This window comes from Festucalex cinctus, chromosome 4 (assembly GCF_051991245.1).
Source record: "Festucalex cinctus isolate MCC-2025b chromosome 4, RoL_Fcin_1.0, whole genome shotgun sequence".
Classification (NCBI taxonomy): Eukaryota; Metazoa; Chordata; class Actinopteri; order Syngnathiformes; family Syngnathidae; genus Festucalex; species Festucalex cinctus.
Window position 1 is genome coordinate 14864725 of NC_135414.1, and position 13807 is coordinate 14878531.

The 13807-nt window shown below is 38.9% G+C and overlaps 2 protein-coding genes and 1 long non-coding RNA gene across 3 annotated transcripts in view; 1 reads left to right on the forward strand and 2 right to left on the reverse strand.

The window, feature by feature from the left end:
- Positions 1–13807, reverse strand: part of otog (otogelin) — a 68110-nt gene that overhangs the window by 37500 nt on the left and 16803 nt on the right. Inside the window, exons 9-19 of the mRNA XM_077518413.1 lie at positions 8968–9074; positions 8634–8743; positions 7916–8041; positions 7726–7834; positions 7533–7579; positions 7288–7433; positions 5192–5324; positions 4803–4980; positions 2329–2453; positions 561–773; positions 186–351 (exon numbers count right to left, since the gene is read on the reverse strand). Coding sequence (XP_077374539.1) covers positions 186–351; positions 561–773; positions 2329–2453; positions 4803–4980; positions 5192–5324; positions 7288–7433; positions 7533–7579; positions 7726–7834; positions 7916–8041; positions 8634–8743; positions 8968–9074 — 1460 coding nt within the window. The remainder of the gene's footprint in view (positions 1–185; positions 352–560; positions 774–2328; positions 2454–4802; positions 4981–5191; positions 5325–7287; positions 7434–7532; positions 7580–7725; positions 7835–7915; positions 8042–8633; positions 8744–8967; positions 9075–13807) is intronic.
- LOC144017507 (C-myc promoter-binding protein-like) overlaps positions 1–13807 on the forward strand; it is a 265503-nt gene that overhangs the window by 748 nt on the left and 250948 nt on the right. The gene's annotated exons all lie outside the window — the stretch shown is intronic.
- LOC144017509 (uncharacterized) lies at positions 10661–12914 on the reverse strand. Its single transcript, XR_013283200.1, has 3 exons — positions 12453–12914; positions 12291–12374; positions 10661–11558 (listed from the first exon to the last, which is right to left on the reverse strand). It is a non-coding gene; the product is annotated as an uncharacterized LOC144017509 (long non-coding RNA).

Below are 13807 nucleotides of genomic sequence, written 5' to 3' on the forward strand. Positions count from 1 at the left end.
TCACATAGTAAGTAATGCTGCATAGGGATGTGAAATCGTGGGACAGTTAAGAGCAAGTAAGCTGCAGGTCTCCCATGGCAAACCAGCCTGACTAGACTGAGCTCTCAAAAAGTCCCTTTTCCACAACAAGTTTGGAATGGCAGGGAACGGTTTGGTGATTTCTGACCCATCCCACCCAGCCTGACCTGTGCACGCAGGTGTATGTTCGCTGGTTGTAGAATAATCCCAACGGGCAGACGCAGCCTTCCTCACACTCCCCCCCACAGTGCTGCGAAGAAGAGAGGGCGGCGCAGCGGCGTTGGCAGGACGACACGCACACACCATACTGCATGGTGGGGGGGCAGGTGACCGCTGAAGTCAGAGAGGCAGGCAACATCAAGTTGAAATTTGAAGGTTTGACATTTGTATTTTATTCATCAGACAACTTTTTCTGTTCATTATTATAAGCGGCCCTATTTGCACGCAATGTAAATTGATCTCAGTCGTTACAACCACATAATCACTCACATCATCAACTCCATGGAGTCTTTCAAAGAGCATAAAATGTGTCCAATACTCACCACAGTCTCGTGTGTGCGATCGGAAGTCGATGACGACGGAGAATCTGCGGCAGTGGCGAGCATAGTGAGCCAGAGCTGAGCACAAGCAAGCTGTTCCGCATTTGCAGGTATCTGAGCGACACTGCTGGTGAAATGGCACTGGGCTGAGGTACTCGTGGCAGGGGGAGAACAGATCTCGGTTCAAAATATCGCACATCTCAGATGCATAGGCCGCTGAACAAAAACAAAGAAGACAGGGGTGGGTTTGTGAGAAAAGTCAGTAGGCCATACAGTCTGACTGCATCGGACTAAACTAATATTAGGTACATTATGTACCAGTGTATACGTATTTATATGTATTTTATATCGTATTTATTTTGTATGAAAATATGCACGTAGTAGGCCTATTGTCTTAATATTTGTTTTAATAAAATTGGAAACATTTTAGACATGGATTGTAGCCTAAAGTCAGAAGCAATCCTTATCTTTTGTTTGTTTTTTAAGATTTTGATTATTTTGCTACAAGCTTAAAGGCGCAGTCTGCCGGATTCACTCAGGAAAATGCACTTTTTAAATACAGGATGTACACACTTTAACTTTCTCTCAGTCTACACATCTGTGGTGTGCTTTCAAATTGCCGCGGGAGTGACGTCACGCAGCTGACACGTTCGCCCGGCCCCGTTTGGGACACGCCCCCCACTCTGAGATTGGTTGGAGGGGTGTAAACACTGTCTTTGCACAGAAACGTCCCGCTGTTTACAAAACAAACACAAAATGGCAAAATACAGGCTGGGGGAGGGGGGGGGGGGGGGTTAGGACGAAAATACCACCAAAGATTAACATAAACACAGATGTGTAGACTGAGAGAAAGTTAAAGTGTGTACATCCTGTATTTAAAAAGTGCATTTTCCTGAGTGAATCCAGCAGACAGCCCTGTTAAAGTGAAAGTCACCCATAAACACTTCTTGATTTCTTTCTTCTCAAGTTGTGGCCGAGTTTCGTTCATACGCTGGCGATGTAACCCGGATTTCGACTTAAGTCGGATTTCAATATTTATATGAAAATACTTTGTACAGTAATTGTAAAAAACATATTTGCGTGACCCGGAAACAATATTTCGTGTTTCCGCACGGACATTTATTGCTGACGGACGGCAGAGCGTTACATTCAAGCTTAAACACGGAAATGTGACGCGCCTGATAAACGTCTGTTGCTGGAGGTAACAACAACACAAGTTTAAATAACTTTAAAATTGTGTGATTACTGTGGGGAATTAATGAAAAAGAAGGTGCTACGGATGAAGCATAGGCGCCATAAATTCGAAGTGACGCAGATCACATACAATGTCTAAACATCTATCACGTCCATGTTAGTCTAAACATGACATCCTGATTAATATTACATTTGTGGGCTATGAGTTATGCAGCTAAATCCAGACGATTTATCCATCTCAGTGGGCGGCCATTTTGCCACTTGCTGTTGACTGAAGATGACATCACAGTTGCTCAGGGCTCAGGCAATCTGAGCTGTGATTGGTTGTTAGCTGAGACCTGAGCAACCATTCCAACTAGTCATTGTCACTTGACAAGAAGTGGCAAAATGGCCGCCTTCTGATATTGATAAATTGCTGGATTTTGCTGCTTAAGTCAATATTAACCAGAATACCATATTTAGACAAGTGGGGCTGCATAGAACCCATTATTGTCAAGAGTATTTTCTTTTTTTTCGGTTGACTTCCTCTTTAAAAACTCTGAAAGTTACAGTACTGTATAAGAAAGAAGCAACTGACCGGCTTGTTGATGTGTGTCGCAGGGGTCAAGCTGAGGAGGGATCAAACTGAGCGTACATGCTGACGAGACCCTCCAGGCATTTCCAAACAGTAAAGGAGTGCTTTCTATCATACCGGCGGGAGATCTGAAGGGAGACAAGATTGCATAAATAGCTAAAGTCTGGAGCTGATGACTCTATAATTCATACTAGTGATGATAATCATTTATTCAAAGCAATTGCTGGTTTGTGTGGCTGTTATCCAAGAAGAAAGCCTCTTGTAAACTTACAACAAAAGAAAACCCTCAAAAAACAAGTTTCATTACCCATGTCCTGTGGTCTGATGAGACCATAAGAAACCAATTTGATTCAGATGGTTTGCAGAGCATTTAACGCTTATATTAACACATTAATTGCCAGACCAGCAAAAAAAAATGCATCATTTGACGTCTTTTTCCGTCAATGGCAGTGAATGAGTTAACTGGATCACAGTTATTCTAGTATTGTCAGCATTCCTATATACAGCTGATGTTATTCACAACATTCTTTTACTCACTCTTGCTTGAACACAAGCACAAAATTCCACATGTTAACTTTGACATTAAAGGCGGGACACAATGTGTGTCTACTTTTCGACAGTGAGTGAATTCCACTTTCTTTCTTGCAATATTCAGCCCCTCTGGTCCCAGACTCAGATGTATATCCTTTTACAGCTGTTGAACAACATTCGCCCTTTACGGCTGCCCATTACGACACGGTACAGTGGACCTCTAACAGTAAATTCCTTGTTGAGGAGTTGAGTCCTGTCGGGCACTTGTGTGAGCCGAGCAGTGTGCATTACACAAAGTGTGAGAAAGAAGTTCATGTTTAGAGCTGCACAATAATTATGGTATAAAATGACAATTGGGAAAAATGCATCAAAATATCCGCAACTGTATGTCGTCGACAATGGACTTTAGCAACAGATGGCCGCTTATATGCTCTTCATGCCTCATTGTACATCTGTTTATCTAAATATACTGTACATATTTAACCACAAAACCACTGTACTGCTTGGTATAAAGTGAGGAAAATAAGTATTTAAACACCCTACAATTTTACAAGTTCACCCAATTAAAAATTATGGAGGGGTCTTAAATTTTCCTCATAGATGCATGTCACTATGAAAGACACAATCTAAAGTAAAAACTCAGGATATCATCTTGCATGATTTTTAAATAATTTATTTGTATGTTCTTGTTGAAAATAAGTATTTGAACATGTGCCAATCAGTAAGAATTTTGTCCCTCAAAGACTTGTTACTGTGCCTTCAAAAAGTCCACCTGCAATCTAGTGATTAATCTAACTTAGCAGCACTTTTTAGGTGGTTGTTGAAATGGGCTACAGGGCAATTGCCAAGCATCTTGGTGAAAAAAGATCTACTGTTGGACCGGGGTTCGATGCAAGATCTAGGGTGGGGTATCAGCAGGCCCGGACTGGGCCATCTGGGGGGGCAATTCAAGGTAGGCCGCCATATATTAGGGGCCACGAATCAGTAGGCAGGAGCCCACACATTTTTAAATCAGCCTGTAAATACAGAGCATCCACATCATTTTATGTCTCATTGTCAATCAACTCTAACACCAATCCCCCTTACAGGCCATTAAATTATATATACTGATTTCCTGCCTTAACTTAGGGTGTTACCAAGGGTGTCACTGGTTACAATAATTTAATATCAAAAGTAACAAAACTTTAATCCACGAATAGAAACAATAAACACAACTATAACTATAACCTGGGTATCAGTGATGTTAAGAAAGGTGAGAAATCAACTCAGAACAACACAGGAAGAGCTCCTCAATGACCTGAAGAGAGCTGGGACCATTGTTTCAAAGGGTAATATTGCTATTACATGAAGATGTCATTGGTATAAAATCATACATCGCTCACAAGGTTCCCCTGCTTAAGTCAGCACTTGCCCAGGCTCGTTTGAAGTTTGCCAAAGACCATCTGGATGATCAGGGGAATCATGGAAGAAAGTCATGTGGTCAGATGAGACCAAAATAGATTTTTTTGTTGGTCCTAACTCCACTCTCCATTTTTAGATGGACACCATCCCTACTGTGAAGCATGAGGGTGGAAGCGTCATGCTTTGGGGCTTTTTTTCTGCACAAGAGACAGGATGACTGCACCGTATTATGGAGAAGATGAACAGGGCCATGTATTACGAGGATTAGGCCAACAACCTCTTTCCCTCAGACGAGCATCGAAGATGGGTCGTGGTTAGGTCTTCCAACATGACAACACCAAAGCACACAGCCAATATAATCAAGAATTGGCTCCGTAAGAAGCCAAAGCTAAAACTCTGTGTTCCTCTGCGACAGCCCCTCACTGTAGCGATTATGATGTGAAAATAACCTGCAAAAATATCTAGCTTTTTTTTTTTTTTGCCATCCCCGCACACCCGCTTTTCCTTACATTTGTGAGTTAGTGAACCGAAATGTGCACACTTACAAGAAGTCGTCTTGAATGTTGCCGTTGAAGGTTCCACAAAGCCCCACTGTGTCATCCTTCCAATGTACAGTGGCCTGCAGGTAGAGACGAAACTCCGTCCAGCTGTACTGCAGACGGAGGCCAAACGCCGTCTTCACTTGGAGGAACATGGATGACAGCTCCTGAATGTGGAAGTTGTCTGCAATAAGCCAAAGAGGACTACTTTAAGAAAGTGCATTTCATCAATATTTATTACATTATTGTTTTATTCAACCAACTCAGGTGAACTGGAATCTTTGTTTATTGGTTGCTATGGCACATGATCGGTCATCTACACACTGTAAATCAGTGCTCATGATATAAAACACATTCATAGTCACAGTGTTGGAAGGGGATAAAAGAAGGGTTACCGTCAGAGTAGGGCAGGGAGATGCGGTACTGTCCGGCGATGAAGACCTCACCGACGTGGCTCAGCGTAACCTCCATTCTAGGATCCTCATCGATGACTAAGTTCACTGATTGGATGCAAGATCCGTCTAGATTCTGTGATCAAAACAAAATAGCATGACGAAGCTCCAAAATCTTTAGCTGTTCTGGCAAAAAACACACTGAGATGTTGACATGCTAACAGCCACCGTGCCACCCTATTATTATTCTTATTATTATTATTATTATTATTATTATTATTATTATTATTATTATTATTATTATTATTATTATTATTATTATATTGAATGATTTGTTTTCTAAATGTTTTTCTACAGATATCACAAAGTGAAAGAAAGACAAAAACAATGGTCCTCTTATACCATTTTAACTAGTGTTGTTCCGATACCAATTTTTGGCCCCCGATACAGATTCCGATACCCAGCTTTGCAGTATCGGCCGATACCGATACCATACCAATACCTATGTTTTGTTTTGTTTTTCTTCAACATGAAAAAGCTATACTCCCATTGGTTCAGACCATTCAAGGGTCAATAGGATATTTTAAATGGGCATGCAGTGAGCATGTCACATAGCAAGACACAATATGCTGCATCCAAAATCATATATTAGCTTTGGAATTAATGGTATCGGCATGTTACTTGTGAGTACTCACCGATACCGATACCACTGTTTTAATGCAGTATCCGCACCTCTGCCGATACCAGTATCAGTATCTGAACAACACTAATATTAACAATAAATGCCTTAGTAATTCTATGCGTCACTGACAACCTGCTTTCTTGAATGGGTTCTTTCAGGAGTGACGGGGCCTAAAATCTGACTGAGTATTGGCACCCAGCTCTCTCTTCCACTCTTCCCATCATTCTCCGTCTCTGTGTCTATAAAACCTTCACCATGCCAGTGGCACTCTCACTGCCCTCGTTGAGATAAGGTAGTCTGGTTAGCTGGCTGCCAAGATAGTAAAGGAAAACAAGGGAGGCCTTGGGTTGGAGCTGTCTGGAACTTTTTTTTTTTTTTTTCATGTACTTTGGGTTGAATGTAACTTGTCCTCCTGGCCTCGATTCCATAGACTGGAACAGATCATTACTAATCTACTATGTAGACACTAAGGGATAGCCAATTGGCAGATCACATGTGACGACACTCCGAGTGGCTCTTTGATTGATTCTCCCCAAAAAAAACTTTTGGAAAAAAAAATTTCTTTTCAAACTCAAAAACATGTTTCAAAAAATTATGATAAACATTCATAATACAGTTTCTCACGAAAAAAAAACAGAAAATACTCAAAATATTGTTTAAAATACTGAAAAAATAAACAAAAACATTGCAAAAATGTGAATCTGCAGGAGCCCAAATGTGAGTACGCAGGGGTCAGCTATAGTTTTAAGTTGTAATATCACAATTCACAAATAAATGACAGATGTGGCTTAATTTCTCTTACATCAGATCTTATAGCGACCTATACTACAACATGAATTGGCTGAATCATTTTTTTGCGGATTTGGATATTCCGGACAAACATAGCACCTCAATAATGTTTCAGTTTTGAGGAAATTGATTTTTTTTGATGAAAATGCACAAAATGAGTTCTTGCACTTAATCTAGATTTGCTGTTCAGCAGTTTTGTGCCGTCCTTGAATGGTAATTTTTACACAGGTTTACTTTGTGCCTCAAACTCTTTTTTGTTGAGTTATGGTAGTGGATATATGTGTAGATAGATGCATTGAGAAATGTATTATAAAAATGCAATATACTAAGAGCATGTGTTTTCATGTATGCACCGTAATTCCATATTTGAAATGGCGTTTTTTTTTTCCATATAACTGGTTGGGAAATGTGTGGTCCTATGTGGCCCCCCAGTAGCACTGATGAAAAATTATGGCCTCCCTCCAAGCATTTAAGTTGCCCATCCCTGATCTACCTTTTGGACAATTTGCAAAAGCCAAAGATTGCAAAGTCAAGAGATAGTGAGTTAAAAAAAAAAAGAGAGAGAAAAAAATATGGCCATTCTTTGTACTGTGCAAACAAAGTGAAATCAAACAAGCAGTTGACTCACAGCTCCACAGGGGGCATTCTGGATGGTGACTGTGAACTTCCCTGAGTTGCGACTCTTGGCAAGGACATACTGACATGTTGCTGGAAAGGTGTAGACACGCCCATCGAATGACTGGAAATACATATCGCCAGTCACAGAGCATTCACCTGTCGGGCAAGGGGAACAATTTCTAAATTGGGCTGCTTCCAGAATTGTTTGCGGCTACACTGGAATAGCCAAGACATTGTAAGGGGGCGGAGACCAACCTGGGCAGTTGTATTCGGTGCAGTTCCACAATCCAGCCACACATGTGCTGAAAGACATTAATCATCTGATAATGAGGGCAATTGTGACAAACATTATAATCATGAGTCCTACAGTGGTCTATCTGTGGTTCATATAAGCCACACAGTCTGATAAGTGAGTTTAGAAATCAAAAAAGGTCATAATGTGCCTTACCAGTTGTTACATTCCTCTTGTATGATTTGTCCAGATGAGTAGAAGACGCCATGGTACTCACAAGGACAGTCAGAAGGCATCACACAGTTGCCATCCTCGAATATCAAACCTAAACGGGGATGATCCACTATTAGTTTCACTTCTGCAACAGTCAGGAAAGGCATAATACAAATGAAAAATATCAACTCACCATTGGGACAATAACATCCATCCAGGCAGGCCAGCCTGCTATGGATGCATGTTTGCTCTTGTTGACAGGATGCAGGACAACAGCTGATACATTCCAGGTACTGCAGACCTTCAGGACACTCCTTCACTGTGTGCAAGAAATTATTAAAGGGGAAGTGTGTTAAATGTGACCTCACTAGTCTGCCACTTCCCTGTCAAACGAAACTGACATCAAAGTTGCTCAGGTGTCAGGTAACAACCAATCACAGCTCAGCTTCAGAAAACAGGTGTGCTGTGATTGGTTGTTGCCTGAGCCCTGAGCAACTGTGATGTCATCTTCAGTCGACAGCAAGTGTCAAAATGGCCGCCCCCTGAGATGGATGAAAACGGATGGATTTTGTTGCTTAAATCATATTCCACTAACACAATATTAACTAGAATACCAGACTAGTGGGGCTGCATAGAACATAATTGTGGAAAAAAATGGGTTGACTTCTGCTTTAAACAGATGCAAAATGGTCAAAGATAAATTACAGAGTCAGACCTATAAATAAACGTAATTAAAATTGGTCTTAGCATTTCCTAGTTCTTGAGAGTGTGACTGAAACATTTAAATGTAAAATTGAGCCTCTTTTACAATAAAAAAAATAAAAAAATAAATAGTACATTTTGGGACATTTTAGTAGCATATTGTGCATCCTTGACAAAACAAAAGTCAGAGAAAAAAAATGGAAACATACCACACTGAGGAATGTGGTCCCTCCAGTCGTTCAGTGGATGGTCAGCATGGGCGCAGGCTCGTGAGTACTCGGTAAACACTTGACATACTGCGTCATCAGTTGGACCCGACCTTCAACAGACGGTACACAGTTGGGTAAACTTTTATTGTTGCCTTATTCACACAATTCCATCAACATTTGCACACTAATTCGATTGAATGAACAGAGGTAGAGGATGTACATCTGTTCTCTGAAGGAGGCTCACTGTTCAACACTTTAAAAAGTTTAGAGAATTCTAGGATAACATGAACTAAAATTGCAATTCATCATAAAATGCAGTTGTTTTTCTTCTTACAAGCAGATGTCATTGAAGCAGCTGGCCATGTAGGACAAAGGGCTGACAAAGTCATGGCAGCTCTGGAATGGTGGATCCAGCAGCATTAAACATATTTCCTCCACTTTCTGATGGATAAAAACAAGAAATTATTTACATTTATAGCAACATTATAGAGTAAATCTTAAAAGTAGAAACGATTGGTCATGGTTGCCCATGATGTACTGTTAGATATCTCCATCAGCTGTTTGCAATACTGTGATACTATAAGGGATGTTCAAAAAAAAAGAATCAGGTTCCAATGATGAGCTTAACACAAGTAGACTGTAAAAAAATTAATTAATTAATTAATTAATTAAATAAAAAAATTCAAAAAAAGATGTTTTTGTGGTGGAAAAAAAGCAGATGTGGTTGCCAGAGAAATTCTGGAAAAAAAAATATAGTACAAAGGTAAACAACTTTACAGAACAACTTGTACATTTTACTGGTAACAGTAACTGTTTCTAATTCAATGTATAATAAACAAAACCTGCATACATTTTACAGAACAAAATAGTATAAAGCAGCATGTTCTTGGTAAATGGTACTTCATTCATAGCACCTTCCTACCTTACAAAGCCCTCAAAGTGCTTTGCATTTGTTGACTACTCAACACAACATCAGGAACAACTGGAGTTTCATTATCTTGCACATGGATCTTCGACACAGTCACACACGCATTCTACCACTGAGCCACGTCACCCTGTTGTCGTTAAGTTATCAGTAAAGGACTGTTGAATCTACAATTTTAAAGAGGCCAGTTTTAGGATCTATAATATGCAAGTTGTTCTGTAAAGCTGTAAAGTTGTTATCTATGTGTACAGTATTTTTTTACAGAATTATTCTGGTAAGCACAGCTGCCAGTTTTTTTATGGGGGGTTCTGTAAAACAACAGATTTTTTTTAATGTACTGATTTTAAATGAACATAAAACATTTAATGTTTATATTCAAATGGTTTTACTGTAAATCTAAATATCATTATCTGTAATATGCATGTTTCTTTTGGCATAAACAAAATGTACCACAGAACCTACTGAGAAAAAAAAATTTATTCTAACACTGCTATGATGAAATTTTAACAGTACAGTATTCCAGTGTTTTTGTTACAGTTTATCTGTGTTTAAATTACAGTAAGTTTTGGAAGTCTTAAAAAAATTTATCTTTATTTTTTTTTTAACATTTTATTACTGTCAAATCAACAGTTGTGTTTGGTTTGGAGTTTTACAGCATAGTAATGTAAATTACACAATGCTTCATTGTTTTGTGTTTAGTTTTTTTTTTTTTTTCTTTTTTTACAGAAATTCACTGTTAATTCTACAGACATTTTTTTACAGCGCAACAGTTGATCTTTCTAATGGCAATGAACCATTAAAGAAAATTATCTAACTTTAACTGCTACTGCAGTAAATGAAAGGAAGCGTTACACTTTTTGGCCCATTTTGAGATTTCGGGGATTGTTACAAACACAAAATAACTGTGATCTATGAGCTGCAAAACATTCAATGTGGTCCATAACATAAGTTCCCACAGAAAGATACACATGATTGGCGGACAGTTCATACATTTTTCCAGGCCACTTCACAGGCTAACTTGCTTCATCTTGATGAGCATATACCACAGTGTATGTCAATTTTACTTCACAATTATAGGTGGCAAACAGTAAATTAAAAAATAATTACAAACTAGAGCTGCGAGCAGCTATAAAGGGCCCTCGCAACCCGGGCCACGTTGGGGTATATGCAAGTCGGGGGACTTGCACGTTGGGGTACTGTTAAATAGACAAGGACCATGGAAAATAGAAATGCATTTGCCGTGCCTTGTGTGTAAAAAAGTGCAGTAAAAGGCCAAAAATGATGCACAATTCCCAAAATAAATTCAAAAGTGTGGACTTTCTGATGTGTGTGCAAAGTTTCATGAAAAGTCGCTCGTTTGATATTCAAAACCAGCATCTGTTTATTTGAAAACATTGCATGGCACAGAGATGGTGTGTGATCAAATAAAAAGCTTTTTGATGACTCTTAATGTGGTGTCGCTGTGCAACACATATGTATTCATGACATAGTGAAGTATTGTGACAGTTTTGTAGGGTCCAGCAAACAGTAAATGTGTGACAGTTATTCAAGAAAAAATGTAGCTTTGAAGCAGGCTAACCAATGACATCATCTAAAGGGGAAAAAAGCACATGAGCAAGCATAGGTATAAGTAGAGGAGAAAAAGAGATGAAAGAAGTGCGAGAGATGGAACAGGAGAGGAATGCAGCTGTTTATGTATAGCTGTTGTAACAGGACAGATTAAATAACACTTTAACCTGGGGTTAACAGCGCCCTAGGACAGATAAACTCTTTAGTGTAAAAGTTTTCTGGGACAGATGAATCCCTTGGGGTCAAAGAGTTTGGGTTAGCACATAGTCTGTTTTAGGATAATGTAACCTCCATGGATGAATTAGTCCTAGGACGCTTTGATCTGCGGGCTAAAACTTCAGGGGGGTTAACCTGTCCTGTTATATTGTGATCATCGTCTTCGTGCATGTCCTCAGTGGCTTCTTCTGTCTGTGTGGCAGCATTTGATACATCTGTAGAACAAAAAAGAATGAAGAATCATGTTAGATCTGTGAAGTTTGGTTGTCTTAGGTGTAGTTTACAGAACAGTCGTGTGCATATTTTTAGCATGGTAGTGTCTTAATACAAATGCATATTATGTAATGCACTGTATATGGATATTACAGACGTAATATTTGACGGTGATCTTATATTCATAGTTTTTGCCCGTTAATAAATAATATAGCTAGTAAGTAATAAGACACGCAAAAATGGTATAGTTGAATCCTCTGGGTCAAAAAGCAATGTTTTAGGATTGTGTGATGAAATGATGAATAAAAGTAAGGATACGACAGGTACATAAATGGTTATATATACACACGGACATATATATTTATACAGTATAACAGTGCCGCATGTATTGGTTTTAAGGAAAGAGTTGAAAAGCAGTGTTCAGAAAAAAGCATAAGACGCACAAAGTACCATTTCACTACATGTAATAAGTTGTCAAGTAGACATGTGAATTAAGTGGTTAAGATAGTGGCTACTGTGCAAGTAAGCTTCAATTGTCTCTAAAAGGTTAGCATATGTGTTCTACATGATATCAATGGCTAGACGTGCTCGTGGAGAAACATTACAAACAGAAAAACACACTAAAGGTGCCTTTAACAAACCTGTTAATAAATGAGAACTTAATACATATATGTATGGCATACTGTATATGATTGAGAAAGTTGTCCTGTTTAGTTTATGTATTGTATACTTACGGAAAAAAGTTGGCAATCTTTGCGTATGGAGATGATTAGAGGGTCTTTATCAAAAGAGAATTTGCTTGTTGATTTGTTCATGTTCTGTAGAAAAGCAAAGGAGTAGAAATAAATACAGTATCATACTTCATAAACATACAAGAAATTTGTAGCTGTATTAACCATTGTTGGTATTTGAAGTGATAATTTAGGAATAGAAGTGTAGTGATTGCAGAATTTATAGAGTGCTTACCTTGTATGACTTTGTAGATGGAAATGTCTTTTGTTGAAAGAGCTCTTTGTTGTCTACTATATATGCAAGGACAAGCATAAGTAGGTGTGGTTATGAAGTACTTGACCATTGAAATAAAGCAGTGGTATCAAATGTATGGACCGTGGTTTGGCTCAGGCCTGCAAAGGGGTTTAATGTGGCACAAGAGATAATCTTGTAAGGTACAAAAAATAATAATAATATAATAGGTATGCCTCTGAGTTTTCACAAATCTAGGTCAAGTCAAGTCATCTTTAGTTATTTTGCGCTTGAATCATCCAATCGGAAATGCTCCATAAAAAATGTATAGAGGGTGCGATTTATTGCAAATTGCACAAGAAATCTCTAAAAATTCATGTTAATGACAAGTCTGATGTGTGTGCAAAGTTTCACGAGTTTTCACACATGTATAGATAAAAAAAAACAAAGCAGCACTTTACTTGGCAACCAATGCATCGCTATAGCAGCAGCGTGCGACAAAATAAAAAACTTTCGATAAATTTGCATCTTAAACATCTTAAGATGAAACACACCAAGTTTGAACACGGTCGGATGAATTTTGTAGGAGGAGTTAAAATATGACCCCTAAAAAAGGCCACAAAAAAAGTCTACAAATCCCATCATAAATCAAAATGGCGGACTTCCTGTTTGGTTTAGCACATGGTTCCAAGAGACTTTTTTGTACATCGTGGGCTCTTATGTATGCCTCTAAATTATCATAGCGCTAGGTGAAACGTACAACCGGGAATGCTTCGTTAAAGAGGAGTTTTTTAGCTCAAAATGTGATGCCCGGCCCCTACGGGACTTCCTGTTGGGTTTAGCACATGGCACCAAGAGACTTTTTTGTACATCGTGGGCTGTTACATTTGTCTCCAAATTTTCGTAGCTCTAGCTGCTTCGTACAACTGGGAATGCTTCATTAAGAAGTAATTTTTTCCTTTGCAAACTGTGCATGCCACGGCAACAGCGTGCGACAAAATAAAAAGCTTTCAATAACTTTTCATCTTCAACATCTTAAGATGAATCACACCAAGTTTGGAGATGATCGGATAAACTCTGTAGGAGGAGTTCGTTAAAATAAGACCCCTATGAAATGGCCCAAAAAATGGCAACACGTTCCAAAGTAAATCAAAATGGCGGACTTCCTGTTCGGTTTAGCATATGGTTCAAAAAGAGTGTTTTGTACCTTGAGGGCTGTTACATATGTCTTCAAATATTGGTAACTCTAGGTGAAATGTACAGCCGGGAATGCTTCATTAAGTTAGAA